Here is a 16019-nt window from a genome sequence, read left to right on the forward strand (position 1 = left end):
TAGAATAGCAACAAGAAGGGACGGCTACTTTAAGGGGCAACTGTGGATTACTGATCAGAGACCTCGTTTCAGACACCAAGAAGTAACTCGACATGCTAAGTGGAAAAATCAAGCGCCTCGGGAATGAAGTCCTAAAAATATCAAGCAACTTTCAAAGTTATCTCCTCGGGATCGGCAAGGATCCAGGTATCTACGTTCGCTGTGGCCCTGGTGCCAGATACCCAACCTATACCTTACCTAGCAGACCTGCGTGGCACAGAGTCAGAGGTGAAAGTAAAAAAACGGGTTGCGACCTGAGAGGCACTACAGGCTGTTGAAAAAGTGATTCGTCGACTGCTGCAGAAATATTAAAAAAGGAGGAACGCCCTAAACAGATGCGCAGAGCCACACTAAGCAGAGCACTTCGTATAGATTTTACAACCACAGATAGGAGGCACCACATTAAGAGAGGCCTCCGGATTGATTGATCTTCTTTCATCGTCCTGTAGTACGTACTGGTCACGAAGATTCGGGCTTGGATAAGCATTTTAATTATAAATAATAAAAGTTTCTCATCTGTTCGCGTCCAGATTTTCCTCATGCTATGATTCGGCAGTTCTTAAAAAGTACATGAAGCTTCTATTGAGCCATTATTGCCAACTATGCCGACATGTCAATAATCTAAACTCAAAACAGAATTGGATATTATCGCATATGGCTTTTTTCATACCTACTCTTTTAAAGAATGTTTTAATGGTTGCACAGTAATCGTTTTACTGGAACATTTAGAACTTCTATATCCGCACATAGTACGATTCTGCTCTCATCTACTTACATATATTTACGTAAAAGAAAATCAATCAATAAACAATTAGGCATGTGTTTAAATCAGAAGAAAAAGTTTATTTGTGGTACCAATCGACTCGTAAGCCCCTAGTGGATTATTAAATTATAAGATTGTTATTTTCTTTTCGTTGATCCGCATTCTAAACGGGTCTTCACCGCTAGCCACATCGTAATAGCGTGGGTAGGATTTCTTTGAATTTTTCTTAACTTGCTCAGATATACCCTTGTAGGCATGGCCAGTCTGATGCAATGCTGAAACTGCTTTTTTTCTATCGCGATCAGCGGTCGGTGATGGAACTGTCTCCAGGGAAATAGCGGCTTCTTTGCCCATGTTATTCTTAGCTTGTACAAGTCTTTGAGCAGAATCAGTGATCGGCTTGGGCCTTTCATTTTCTAAAAGTGGTATTCTACGATCCACGTAAGTATTTTTGCTAATGGTCGGCTGCTGATTGGTGACTGGCGTCGTAGGTAACTGATTGCCAGATCGGTCAATCTCATCTATAAGTATCTTTCCTTTATTTTCATGAACTGTTGCTGTGGAGCCAACTGGTAAATTGTGGACACGCTTTTGGTGTTTGTTGGTTATAGAAGAGACGGGTGTTTGCTCATTAATAGTAGGCAGGGCGGTTTTTGAATCAAAGCACAGTTCCATAGAAGCTACGCTTGAGCAAGGAACAGACGGCGTCCCCATTTGATTGGCAAGGTACAGCCGTGTGGGCTTTTTCGTCAACAAAGGCATTTCGGTACGATCCGTAACTAGACGGTCGGGTTTAGTTCCATCATTTAGTGTCATCTTTCCGTGATTTGGATCAGTGGCTAGAGAGGGATAGCCTTTCTTATTATCTATTGCCGACAAAGCTTGCCCGTTTAGAAGATTCGCCATTTTTCTCACGGAGAGCGATATGCCAGTATAATCTTCGGTTTCTTTAGCAGAACGAATTTCTAACAGCCTAGAATCATTAATTTGATGCGGGAAAACCCTTTTTTCGATGGTAGTCGTTGTTAATGGAGCAGGTTTACCTTGTTTCTTAAAATCGTAATTTATTGGAGAAACAATCGTTTGATCGAAGATGGGTACAGAGCCGTCGTTAGCTGTCGCTGACTGCAATGACTTATCGCCATGGGGTGCTCTTTGCTGGTCGTCATATTTTGCCGTCGACGTGAGGATGTCGAAAAAACTTGCGCTGTAGTCATAGCGTGTAGTCGATAATAGCTCACCACTATAAGCATTAGGCCTGATTAAATCATCAACTACCGTCGATGAAAAAACTCGGGGATCATAAGAGGTTGTTGACGCAATCTCACCCTGAGAGCCAGTTTGAACATGCCCGAAACAGGTAGTTTGTGTAAGAGTTTCCTGCGGAGGCAATGATATTTGGCAATTCTCTCGTTCTAATCGAGTCGCGGGCACATCAGGTTGTTCATTATATCCGACTGATGAGATTGTGTCCTCATCGTAACCTATAGGTGATGGCATCAAGACATCGCCATAGGTCACTAATGGCACAACCTCACCGGCCTCATCGTAACCTATAGGTGATGGCATCAAGATATCGCCATAGGTCACTAATGGCACAACCCCGCCGGCCTCTTGATCGTTTTCAAGCTCGGATGGCTCAGCGTGAATTTCGAAATTCATCATTGGCTTAACCGACTCTTCGGTATAGGTTTTTAAGCTAATCCCTTCGAAATTCGTCACGTGCTTAACCGACTCTTCGGTATGGCTTTCTAAGCTAATCCCTTCTTTATTAAGCGCTAATTGTTGCAATGGAAAGTTTTGTTTTTCTTTCCCCTCTTGTAGCTTATGGTTTAGTAGAGTATTTGCGATTGTTCGAGGCGGTTCTCGTACAGTTGATCTTAATATGCTAACCATAGCTGATGAACTTAAATCTTCAGTATGTTCGTGCACGCCTGATGCCATTCTCTTACCTAACACGTTCAGTCTGGTCATAGAAGGCAACGATAATTCTTCATTATCAAACGTCGGTGATATCTGCTCATAAGGATTATAGGTTTCCTCATCCGCCGTTAAAAAAAAAGACCGCCAACTATCGTTTCCTCTCGCATGGTGTTTGCAATCGTAAGATTTCGGAGCCATTATCCCTTTCGGTTGATGCTCGTTACTCAGTAACTCACCTCGATGCTCGAACTCCGTCCGATCGGCTTGTACGGCTAGAAACGGTTCCAGATGTTCGTCCTGCCAAGATGTGTCACTGCACAGCGAGCACTCGATATCTGATTCGTAGAAACCACGGCTCGTCATCAGGTGATTGAGCAAATATTTTTTGCGAAGTTGAAAGTTACGACTCTGTTTACGATAATCTTCGAGTGCCGTAATGTCTTCAGAATGTTTGTGCGTTGCAATAGACTGTTCTAGGATTTCATTGGCGTGTTTACGTTTCAGTGACTGATGCTTTGTCGCTGCCGCAATGTTCGGAAACTCTTCTTTTCCATCTAATATGGCCGTTATCCATTCCAGTTCTAGTTCTGAACTAGATACATTAGCTGTCATTGTTAGATTATCTGTGGTGGTCAAACCTTCGTCCGGACTTAACCTTAACGGTGGCCCATGTGCGAGAGCTCTTCTGTCCCCCGATAAGTTCAAAATCGGATGTGGAACAGCCTCTGATGTCCCTTGGTAACCTGCAATGGTTGGCAACGCCAGTGAATCTATCAGCTCATCACGACATTGAAAAGGGGGGAAGTGCTTTCGACCTCTGCACTTGGATTTCACATCGGAAAATTCTAGATGGTTTATCATGCAGGTATGTATATCCAATAGTTCCTGTTGCCCACGTTCCCGTTGAGTTCTACCTGCAAGGAGACGATCACAGTTCAGCGGCAACGAACCTCGCTGATCCCGTGATCTTTTACGTTGACGGAGTGTACAAGTCCTTTTACGCCGGTCATAGACATACGTAGAAAGCCTCTTCTGTCCTTGCCGTCTACGAAAACGCAGAATGTTTGAGTCGTTCTTGACAGATATCACTGCATCCCAGAATTCTTTTGACATCCACCTTCGACAATCTGCTGATAACCGAAAATTATCCGTCAATATTGTTCTCTCTGATCCCATGCACTGTTATTACTGCTGATGGATAGTTCGTTTACGAGCAACTCTCAGAACAACAACGTCGACGTCTCCGCTTTGGGCGCTCTCGGTTATCGGCCGCAGCTAAAGATTTTGACAAGCGACCCCCGACTAAAGAGCTCAGCACGCGCGTGACAACACTGTCAACTTCTGCATTTGACGACATTCTCAATAGCCTTTCACGTTACTGATCCCGTACCGACATGTTAATGGAAAGCGGCACTCTATCGTACTTCGATCATAGCCCTTTATATATACATAGTGCCTCTTTATAGGTACTCGTGCAGCTAATACGACGCTACCTGTCATAACCAAAATTCTAAAATACGGGTTTTAAAGGCCTACTGCATGAGTAAATCTCAAGACGATTATTGCATTACCTGGACAATTAGGCAAAATGATCCCTCTCTGCGGCTTCGTTTTTGAAATTTTGGCGGTATAACTCAACCGATCGCTTGGTCTGAACTAACATATCAAAAATTAAAAAGTGTACACGACTATAGGAAAAAGTCGGTAACGTAAGTCCGTCATGTGTGATCATTCTATCGAGTCGATGGGTTGCATAATAACCTGGAAATGCTTTCTATTTTTCAACCACCTTCCGATTTCCTGTTTTCACCCATAGTCTTAACGAAACAATTGTGGAAATAACTTTGACATCATTGCTGAACTTCCTAATCATATCCTGAATATAAGATTTAAAATTACTGACACCGCTTGTTCGGTAAATGCAATGCATGTCTGCCTAAAATAAAATAAAATACATAACAGGCAACCTGAGTGGTCAAAACGGTACTGCTGGTATCACTCAGAATATATCTTGAATGCTCGTTATGAAGATGAGCGGTTAACTATTAAAGTTGGATAGCGGCAATCCTTGAATGACTGAACTTGTTTTGGTAGACTTCAGCGGTTTGATGGTTTGTTGATAGTTCAAATACTCATTTAATATTTCACGCGTAAAAGTTATTGACTTGTTATTAATATTATTATAAATAATTAGGCGATATTGACTATCAGATGGCATAATTACTACAAAGTTTGCAGGGCCATCATCTTTAATAGGTTTTCGAAACCGAGTAGTTAGTCTGTGCCATACCATCAAAAGATTTCCGCAAGCGAAAACTAGGCGTGGGATTGCTAAGGCTTAAAAACAACGTATGCGTATATATTTGTTTTGTGTTGTTTTAGGGAGTGTTGATTATTATCGAAGTTTGCGTGTAGTGTTATTAACGTTAAAATACTTTAATCCCTGTAAACAAAAAGAAAATCTGGAAAGATCATTTACTAGATGACCTTGTTTGAACCGTTATTGCACGAACCTAAGCCAGTGAAAAGGGAGGCAATTTAGTGGTTATTAAAGTGTGTGAGACAAGTGTTTAGAGGGTATTATAGCAGTGCATACAATAATTTCAGTAAATTTATAAGACATTATAAACGAAAGAGGATAGAGTGCTATATTTTTACTATGAACCTAATAATCTGAGATTTATTTCTAGAAGTGGTATTCTATTCTTTCAGTAATTGAAACATTGTAGACGTATTCAATAATCCGTTCGCTTTTAGTGCAGCAACGATGAATTGCAAAAGAAAATTTCGAATCAAGTTGAAATTAAGATCCAGGTGGAGCGATGCTTCATGTAAGAATATTTGCAAAGAAAGGCTTCTCATAATTTTTTAGTCGAAAGCTGAAGTTCCAGTTTGTTGTTTATGAGCATTAAATAGTAAATCCAACTCGTGCGTGGACCTGGATATAAATATACGGGTCGATTGGGTGGTTTCAGGAATATGTGGACGTCTCATAGGAATACGAAAATGGCCGAAAGTCGCATGAGTTCCGACATCTTTTCGTGCAAAACCGCACTCTTAGATCTGCTTATGAGCTTAAGCTTTCTAATTAAAATGAATAATATTCATTTTGATTCATAGGATGCATCGTAATGATGCACCACCGGTCGCTTCTATAGGCCTTGTTCTGATATAAACATAAACCTAAACCAAAAGTGTTTTGTGTGTTTAGATAAGTTATTAGTAATAACTCATAATATAATCACAAAGCACGAAAAATGGTTTGGAATTTTTGCAGGCAAAAAAGTAGTAGATTTATTTTCTATGTAGAAACAAAAGCAGGTTTATGCTTTTGTTAATAATGATCAGCCAATCCTCCCTTTGTCCTACTACTTAGGCGTGACGATAATAACGCACTTCAACGCACGTCAAAAGCTGCTCGCTAAGATAAGCCCCTTCATACTCAACTGTCTACCCAGTAGAAAACTATATTAATAGACAGAAAATTGCTGAAAAGGCGAGTAATAATAATAATAATAATAATAATAGGAGCAACAAAATTGACATTGTCTTTCAGTTTGGCTTCTCGCTGCAAAAAACGTGCAGTAGGCTGGTTGCTTAGCCCTCGGCATCAGAACAATCGTCGTTGTCGACAGGTTCCAGAGCATCTATCCCTATTCCGGCAATCTCCAAGAGACTATCAGACATTTTTGATAAAAGAGCTCCTTCAGGCTTAGGCATGTTGGAATACGTGAACAGGAACTCGTCTTCTGCAATGAATTAGAATATGATTACTATGTATTTTTTGGCTTAGCTCTTTTTTCTTTAGGTTTCGCATGATAGGCAACTGAAAACGCACAGCGTTTTAGCCATTCGAGCATATCTATACACTAAGGATTAGGTGCGTCAATGGCAGTACAAATACAATGTGTCCGTTTAACAGCTTGTCCTTTACAACAACAGGGATGAAACTAGGTACCTGAATGATCACTTTTCCATTGCGGCCATGTTCGAAAGCTCAAAGTCGCTAACGGCCGCTAAAGGAACTTTGAGCAGAATATTTTTGGGCAAGATATATGACGCTGTTAGCACTAATTGCTATAACGACAAAGGAGATGTTATTCACACACACGCATTCGAAGACTTTAGCCGTTAATATTTGTGTATCTAAAATATTATGAAACCATCTATAAAAAAAAAACCTGTTTGTCTTGGCGGTGGAAGGCTACGAGATTAGATACTGACGCCTTTTTTCGAAGCTCATATATCCGATGAAGTAGGTGGTATAGTCGGTGTCTACTACGTCGACCCGAGCGACTTCATTGTCTTGAAGTACAACAAACAAAGACACAAACAAAGATTTCTATTTTCTAAAGTACTCTGTGAACTACAAACAAGACGTTATTTTATATGATCAATACTTGTAAGCTGCATAAGTGAGCAATAAATGATCTAAGGCGGAATGTACAGAACCCTAATCATTAAAGACCTTCCTGGAGGTGAAAGCTGCACACAGCGGTCTACGGACCGGATATTCTTACTTCTCGTCATACGTTATTTTCGATGTTTTTAATACACCTGTAGGCTAGAAAATGAGTGCAGTGGGTTAGGGTGGATGGGCGTGAAACTAAACTTGCACAACACTACCCTCCATTCTAAAGGTGAATCCTTGAGAATTGAACTCGACCGGAAAGTAGGCCTGATCGATGACGCTAGAAAATCGTTGACATTTTAGATCAGTGTAAGTAACTTGCCTCATCAATTTCCATCTTATTGCTCCAAGCTAACATATGATACACAATATTCTGTTGTCGTTTAACTCTTCTCCTTTCCTCGGGCATTTTTGCCGTACACATCGTTTTTATCTCTGTTGGCTTCTATGTGTTGCAGTTAACATACCAGAAGTATAGGGTTATTTAGAGATTGTCGACATAAAGATTCTAACTTTAACAAATGTGGCAAGTATTACTAACCCTGAGTTCTCGTGGTCAATTCCGATATAAAGCTGGTTGCTTCTAAATGGTCGACTAATGGTCACCTTTAGACAACGATCAAGATGGCCTGGGCGGAGTCGTTGGGCTCGATGAGTCACCCACCATGTTTGTTTCTGAAACTGCAAAAATTGTAAGGGTGAGCACGCACAATTATATATAATATATATATAATTCTATAATTCTAATTTAAAAATCCAGGTTGGAAAACACGCTCCAGCTTTCTCTAAGACAAGAATTGCGAATTATATTTACAATGCATGGAATAGCAGTCTTACATGTAACTAGTATGTTAATGAATAAATGTGTGAAAGGAAAAATTATCAAAGTAAACGCGAAAATCTAAACACACCCATCATGTTTTTTTTTAAATTTTTCCTTGTTATTCTAATCACAACACAATTTAGTGATGAAACTAACCGCGAATTCAGTCTCATGATTAATTATGTCATTGATCAATCTTAAATTTGTATTGACCGTTAATGAGACATCGAGCATTTTGGACCTATCGTTCGAATAAAAAGAAGTTGCCCTTTCTTGTATGTTATGTTTACACTGCAACTTTTTTGACCTATCGACGACTAAAATTCCCTCTGATCCGCAGCTTGTCGGTCGAACCATACGCCTTTCATCGGTCCAGTAAAAGACGATCACACTGTTAGACTGACAGACAGGGTATATTTGTCTCTTAGTAGCAAGGCGCCTGCAAATGCATTTAACTTAATTCAAAGTCGTTTTCGGTGTACCAGAAAAAATAGATCATTGATAAGTTTACAATACTTCGTCAGGCCATATTATATCATAGTAGTCGTTTTTTTTTTTTTTTTGTCCAATTATTATATAAATGACATCATTTCCATTCACATATACCACTCCTAAGGCAGTAACCGTCTCTTGGCTGTAGAGAAAGTTGTTTTTTTTTCGTGTGCTGACAACATGTTTTATGGTGCCTGACGAAAGTAGTCTATAGGACTTGCCGTGATTCACCACGGAACTTCAGGACAATATAGAGATTTATTAAAAAGTAAATGCTGAGCGGTAAAGTAAGTTTGATTCTTCAATTCGTAGTCTGACACCTTAGGATCCAACTTAGCTAAACAGGTACTCCTAGGCTAATGTTATCCAGGTACCTTTAGATCTTAGCATTTACTACGTGAGAAAACTCACCTTCTCCAGGTCGAATTTTTCTATCAGTTTGAAACTAGGCTCAGCTTCAGCAGATATCAGAAACAACACAGCAGTGACAGCTGCGGCAGATATCAGTCTCGAGCTCAAGGCGAACATCGTTATATTCTTTTTCCTGTTTAAGCAACAAAGTGATAGGGACAATCGTTCTTTGATACGCGAGTCCTTTTGAGGACGACCGGACTATGTTGCGCCAAAGATCATATAAAGTTATTTGATCTATCTCGCACTGCAAAAACTTTACAGCTGGCTCCTATACATTTTAGTGGAAAGTGATAAGGCATAATGAGCTTTGATTGTGTCGAGGAGTACCATTACTCATGGCGGATATGCGCCTCATTTGAATTCGGAATAGGCACAGAAAATTACCCTTCTTAGATCAAAATGTACGACTACAAAGTTAATGTTCATGACATTTAATTTACTTCGAAATAGTTATGATTGAAAACTGATGCATTCTTCAGCTGAGTCATTGCTCACCCGTTGTTTATATAAAATTGCTCTTCTTATTGAGAGTAAAAATTATTTTCACTAGAGGATCATGTTCTGGTAAAGAATTAAATCTGTAGTGTCCTAGGATTTTGCCCCTAAGTGAGTCCTATTATGAAAACAAAATCATAAATGTTTAAGAAAAGCTCGACCGAGACTGCCAAGATGGCTTGCCACAACCGTATAAGTGTGTCTGCCTCATAGGGGCAACACATCGTAAATGAAAGTTTTTCTTCCAATACCAAAAGTTGTCCCAATTTTCCGCAACCTTTCTTCCAAGTTTGTTTGCACAATACGTATGATATTTGTTTTATATGTCCATTATAATTCATATTAGTGTTACTTTATATAACAGCAAAACAAGAAATATTTTACCATAAACAATAAACTCTGTGATTTGTTAGATGCTACAATAAGGGCTTGTTCTAATGACATTTTAGCGTAGCATAGTGCTTTTACATTTTTATAGAGGATTTGAGGAATATAGGTCACGTACTATAGGATCACCACGACCGGACGATGATGTCTATTCTATATGGGCCGAATATGAAACCCCACCAGTTCGATTTTCCATTGAGATAATGACCAATTCATAGTTTTTCTCGAGGTTCAATACGTATCAACTCGAAATTTTTGATGCAAGTCCAGAATACCGAATGTAATTCTGTAAAATAATTTTATGTAGCTCCGTTCTGATAGGACGGTGTGGCTGGTGTCACCGGATTTTCGACTCGAGGCCATTCTGCTTAGATACCCGCGTCCGCAGACGAGGTAACTCGCTCGACGGGGGTATGACAGCGGCGCGTCCTCTCAATTGGACAACCATCGTTTGTTACAAAAATGCTGTTATAAAAATTTCACGAGCTGTTCTTTTGCTTCAAAATCTTTTGCCAGGGTCTTTACCAGGCCTTCCAACACGGTTGCTGTTAAGTACGTAAGCCGTCTTCTTTCATTGTAAGTCATCTTGTATTTTAGAAACAATGTCTCTAATGTGGGTAAATGTCGTATAGGTCGTTAATGCGTGGTGTGCCGTATCTTCCAGGTTTGCAGTGCACAGGACAATCGTCCGGTAGGACCTCACAAACTTAGTAAAAATGGTGTTGAAATATGGTGAGCAATGACCATTAAAAGTTAGAGGTTTGATATATCGAGATGACCAGGTCAGAAAGGTTCAGGCTTTATCAATAAAATACTTTTCCTTGTTCAACCCTCGCTTTACACACTCACCATTGCAGATTACCAGCTAGCACTAAAGTTTTCCATGGTACTTGATTTCGTGTCGTACTTTCTGTTGCGCATATATCTCTATATCGTTTCACATATTTGAGATACAAAGCCTGTTTTCCGCCGTGGAGATCCTTCGTCGTGGCCATAGGAAAACTTCCTACAGATGTGGATACGAACCTCCTAGCATGACAGTGAGTAGAAAGCCAATCCCATACTCTCGTCGCAGGACTGCGAACAAAGCGGAGCGCTGCGCAGGTCAGTTTTCCTGCCGCAGCGTTTCGCTTTGTTAATGTAGCGCAATTGTTAATACTGACTAACCGGTACTGGTGTAGCGTTATAATAAAGTTATGTAGTTGTTTTCTCGAAACTTGTTAAACCGAATCAGTTAAGTTAATAGCCACCAACCCTGAACGTTTGGGTGATAAACACATCTAAAGACAGAGCTTTCTAGCGCGTTATAGACGTATGTGATACATACCAAAATGGCGTCCTAATACTTAAATATAATTCAATCAATTTACTCATAGCTATGTATATTCCCTGTTTAATCCTGCAATTCATTCTAATAGAATACCTTTAATAGCTTCCTCTGCTTTATACTACCAGTTGGTCGTTAATGAAGTCGTAAAAAAGAGAAATCTAATAAAGTCCCGTAGATCTGCTCGTGGTTCTCCGCTAATAATATGACACAAATGAAACATATTTTATTGATACTTAAGTTTTAATTTCAATTGGAACTCAACGTTTTCGAGCAACGGACCTTTATCGACTTCACGATACCTTAGATAATGTATTTAGTTTTATTATTAGGGGACACGAGCATCACACTGTGTCCAAGCTTCACCGACAACAGTATTGAAGGCAAAACAATGTTTTTAGCGTTCGAACGTCGCGCCACAGGCGATGAAATAGGGTTTAAATCGATTGATTAGCATGAAATCAATGTCAATTTCTTATACAGTGAAACGAAGTGACTCCAGCAAAACATTTTATTTCAATCTGGAACTAACACTGAATTGTCATGGCTGATTTCGGCGTAAAGGCGATTATTGTTAAATCGTCAGATGAAGGTTACCGTTAAACATCGATCCCGATAGCTTTTACGAAATCTCGGAATACAATGTACTAACCACTATCTGTTACGTTTGCGTCGAATTTGCCTCGAATCAAAGCTTCGGATATTACACTGCAGTGAATCATAGAAGCCCAGCTCACTTTACACCCACTGTATAACACCCTGTTCTCCATGTCAAGTAGGCTCTTTCTTTTGGCATTACCAACGGCCTTCTCAGCATCTATTCAAGAGCACAGGACTTCAAGTGATTTTGAACGTTTGAAACTATTTTGAACGTATTTCTATATATAATCTTAATCGTGAGCGAAGAAGAAGAAGAAGAAGAAGAAGAAGAAGAGGAACAGCCGTTCACAAGACGCACAACACGGCCAGGGTACTTTTTCAACGTTGCTCTTTCTCAAGGCTTGGGCCTGTGTAACTTCATTTTTCAAAATGATGGACTATGCTTGCTTGAAGAGCTAAAGCTGCCGTGTAGCGACGTGAAGCCTTCAGTTAGTTGTATGAGATTTGCTTCAAGTTTTTGATTAAATTACATTTTTCAAACATAGAATATTGTTGAAATCAATATATTTGCGATTTTTCATGGAAAGAAGCTGGCTATTATTAAAGAAACTGTTTATTAGCGTGTCTGAGCTTATGTTAGGCCTTGACATTCTAGAAGGTCTGTCTTGCCACTCGGAGATATAATCACTTCGATGAAGATAATAGATATTTATACATCTTTCTGGTATTCGTAATTAGATGCGGTAGCGGTCGTGTTCTTGCTATGGTAGATCGAAACTAGACGCGAATATTAGACGAACTAGACTGATTTCCTTCAAGTTTAGATCCTAACTAGAAGTGAGAAGAGGATCATGTAAGGAGACTAATCTATCACAATGGAGAGGCGGCAGACATTGCAAACATTCTGAGATGTCAAACAAACCTTATAGGTATATCTTGTTTTATAAGACATCCCAGAATATCCGTCGTTCCTTCTGTATGATAAATGAGTCTTCTTGCATGAATCTTCTCTGTTAGGATGAAAATTTAGAAAATCATTCTAGCTTTTCATGCATATATAACCGGCAGCTTATACAACGTTATGCTTGGCCTCTCGAGCAAGCACGCGCACTTATTTCTATTACTTATTACTTACCCGTGTACTTATTCATTGATTGATTACAGCCTAGAAACTGAGTGGTGTTACATCAGCTGATTTCGTACGACGATTGCAAGACGCCATTTGCTTCATGCCTTTCCCAAAGTTGTTTACTATCCCATAGAGTGAACGTGCTAAGCTAAATCTGTGAGCAGAGATACCGAAAATCGCACCGGACTGCCAGATCATGGAAGGCAAAGCAAGCAGCATTGAAAAATCAGCGTATTGAGATTCTGTGAGACCGTAATCGTTTGACACGAGCCCTTACGATGCTACCTTTTAAGCTGTATCGACACGACTATATGATAATATAGAGACAGGAAATGCCCTTGCATTTGACCAACTCAGTAATTTGTTACTGTATTTCTTCTACAAAAGGTACGGTTCGGATATCACGCAGAGAAATAACCTCGTTCAACAGCATCTTCAAATACGTATGACATCTCTTTCAGTGCAGATATAAGAAAGATATGCACCAGGACAAAAAGCAGTGTGACCGAGCACAACGTTTTTATATTGTATTTTGAAAACAGAACACAAATGATAAAATCGGTAAAACCAATGCGTACCAAAAAAAAATCAACATCGCAGCAACAGTTAACATGAATAGCCTTATCCACCGGGAAAATCCCACAAAAAAAAACACAGGCTAAAACAAATCTTGGAATCCGTTGAGTGTGCCCCTCTGACTGAGAAACACGTAGCAAACTTCGCATGACTGGTCCCACTAGAAAACATATGTTGGAGCAACTTGGGGCTTTCAGAAAAAGGTCATTCGTTATATAAGGCGTATCATTGACCTATAGAGACTGGGTTGGAACGCTAAACTGCCACTTAGAGTGCAACAATACATTGTATTAGCACTTACCGATTGAATTTTTTAGATATACTCTAACGTAGTTAAAGTTACTAACTAGCATTGCTGAAATGGAGTTTCCAGCACAACAAATATAATGAACGCACGAAATCCCTTATTTTATTGTTTTATAGGAGGTTGATTGGTGGAATTCTAACGTTATGAGTTGTCGCCTAAGAGGAAGTTATCTCTACTGGCTGCAGGATTATGCATTTTTTCAGTATTAGGTATGATTTGTTCAGGTTCAATGGTGCACGCATTTCTAAGTTCTTAGTTATAGCAGAGCCGAATTCCCTTGTCTGATGCTGCGACAGTTATTGTAATATCAAGGATGCTTGTTTCACAAGGGCAATTCCGATATTAAAAGTAATGTCGAAAGCATGATTAATCCTTATCATTTTTCCTATATAATCCTTTGAGCTCAATTCACGACCTCAAATATCAGCATTAAATATATGTGTTTTTAAACCTTTTGTTTATACCCAGTCGCTTTTTGTTATACATACAAATAACTTGGAAGTTGCCTGCAGCTGTCATAAGTATAGAGCGTAGCAGATTTATCTAGAGATATAAATTTAAAGCAGAAAGCCTCAAATTTTATGTAAGGTCTATGGTTTTGGGCTATCCTTTGGGTCGTAGTGTGTCGTTTGAGCTTGCTTGCTTACTTACTTTTCAAAGGACAAACTTGTGTATACAAATACATAATACTTGCATGAAAGATATCGCAAAACGGCAAGTTGGAATAGTTTAGAATAACTTTCGTTTAAGTAAATTTGGCCTGACAAGAGAACTCTGTACAGTTAAGGAAAATTAGAAAAACTACAAAACTTACTTAAAAAAAAAATGATAAGAATCGCGGTTCGAAGGTGTAGAATAAAACTATTAGAACTCGAATAGCTAAGATTCAATTTTGCTTAGATTTTAAAAAAATTATTTGTAGATGAAGTACTTAAGAGTTAAGTCGAATGGCCACAACTCCTCGGCCTCTATGTATATTATCATTCAAGATTCTACCCAGAATCGTTCCTAGGGTACGAATAGTAGACTGTGCAATCATCTTTATATTGTTTATGCTCCCTACACATGCGCCCTCCACGTGCGGCTCACTCTAGCCAATCATATTTGTAAAGCTACAATATATATATACACAACTTTGTTGCTTCAACTGCTGAAATAAAGGAGTGCTTTATTTATTTTGTCAGACAACGCAGGATTTATTAGTATGAAAGAAGGGTACGTTTTATGCATACAGAAACCAAGTTGGGGTTCCTCTTAAATGCCTAAATGCCCCTTTGGCTATATAGTTTGTGACGTCTTCCCATAGACTGGACAGTCTTCATTGTTGACCTCTTCAGTTTCATCGAGTGCTTGACAGCCGAGTCCTGGCATTAGTTTGCCCACTTTGCCCGTGACATCACCTGCTAGGCATGGCGCATCGTTCAATATGCAAAGACGGTCCTCATATAAAACCATGACATAATAGAGAAAATACCATCATGTCGGTTCTACGGCAAAGGTCTGTCATTAAAAGACTCGCAGTTTATTTGGCTTATTCATTGAATTCGATGAATTGACTTCTATAGCGAAACGTTGATTTTCAATAGTTGTGAAACGTGTGTCATTTAGAAGGAAGCGGCGTACGTTTGCTACCTTGGATTAACGTAACTATATTTTTCATAGTCGGTACCCAAGAAGTACTTCTAATTAAGCAAATAAAATTACTCTCTATCCTACTGTATTTATATAATTAAAAATAAGCAAACAGGTACCTAGCTAGTCACGTTCAATGGTCATGATATTACCAAGACTGATTGTCTTGGCTATCAATGCGGTCTGTCTTCTGCTGTTTTTTTCCTCTTCATCCGCTTCGTTCCGGTGAATGAACGATGGTTACTTCGGAAATATTGACATAATTTATTTCGGAACGCCTTTTTTTTTTTATCATCCGTAAGAAAAAAAATATAATGATCCCATTAAAATGACGTATCGATCGTAAATCGTAAAAAAAACTAGACCGACATATGCGCGATAAAAACAAATCGTGGCGCCGGATATTGTTTATTTTCATCAAAAGCAAAGCTGCACTATATCTATGGCAAGAGGTGTACTACTACTATATGAATCGAAGATTACCTTTAAGCATTAGATGGTATCCAGTTTTGATAGTGGTGATGGGGTAGTATGTTTTGTCGATCGCTCTGAAATGTAAATCAATTATATCAGCAAATAAATTTAGCAACAGTGAGGGTTCGAGGGGGGGGGGTATGTACGTATTAATTTTAACTGTTTCTAGTTTTAGATGCTCTGCACGGATATTGCGCTAGCAGGTGTCAAAGGTACCCAATTGTCAA

General features: G+C 39.3%; 2 protein-coding genes and 1 long non-coding RNA gene across 7 annotated transcripts in view; all 3 read right to left on the reverse strand.

The window, feature by feature from the left end:
• Positions 1–857: 857 nt before the first annotated feature.
• LOC111254849 (uncharacterized) lies at positions 858–4396 on the reverse strand. Its single transcript, XM_086975495.1, has 2 exons — positions 4297–4396; positions 858–3852 (listed from the first exon to the last, which is right to left on the reverse strand). The coding sequence occupies exon 2, from the start codon at positions 3836–3838 to the stop codon at positions 929–931; it is 2910 nt and encodes a 969-aa protein (XP_086831621.1). The 5' UTR covers positions 3839–3852; positions 4297–4396; the 3' UTR covers positions 858–928.
• A 1590-nt stretch (positions 4397–5986) lies between these two features.
• LOC111254731 (uncharacterized) lies at positions 5987–9140 on the reverse strand. Its single transcript, XM_022815881.2, has 5 exons — positions 8863–9140; positions 7678–7817; positions 7352–7416; positions 6950–7030; positions 5987–6474 (listed from the first exon to the last, which is right to left on the reverse strand). Exons 1-5 carry the CDS (start codon positions 8977–8979, stop codon positions 6323–6325), a joined length of 555 nt encoding a protein of 184 aa, XP_022671616.1. The 5' UTR covers positions 8980–9140; the 3' UTR covers positions 5987–6322.
• A 5697-nt stretch (positions 9141–14837) lies between these two features.
• LOC111254732 (uncharacterized) overlaps positions 14838–16019 on the reverse strand; it is a 39670-nt gene continuing 38488 nt past the window's right edge. The window contains exons 4-6 of one of the 5 annotated variants that reach the window (XR_015317002.1): positions 15802–15866; positions 15438–15596; positions 14838–15086 (exon numbers count right to left, since the gene is read on the reverse strand). This is a non-coding gene — a long non-coding RNA (uncharacterized LOC111254732). Of the gene's footprint in view, positions 15090–15437; positions 15597–15801; positions 15867–16019 lie in introns of all 5 variants that reach the window. The other 4 variants (XR_015317001.1, XR_015317003.1, XR_015317004.1 and 1 more) reach the window with 4 other exon arrangements.

Source organism: Varroa destructor, unplaced genomic scaffold (genome assembly GCF_002443255.2).
Source record: "Varroa destructor unplaced genomic scaffold, Vdes_3.0 BEIS01000007.1, whole genome shotgun sequence".
Taxonomy (NCBI): domain Eukaryota; kingdom Metazoa; phylum Arthropoda; class Arachnida; order Mesostigmata; family Varroidae; genus Varroa; species Varroa destructor.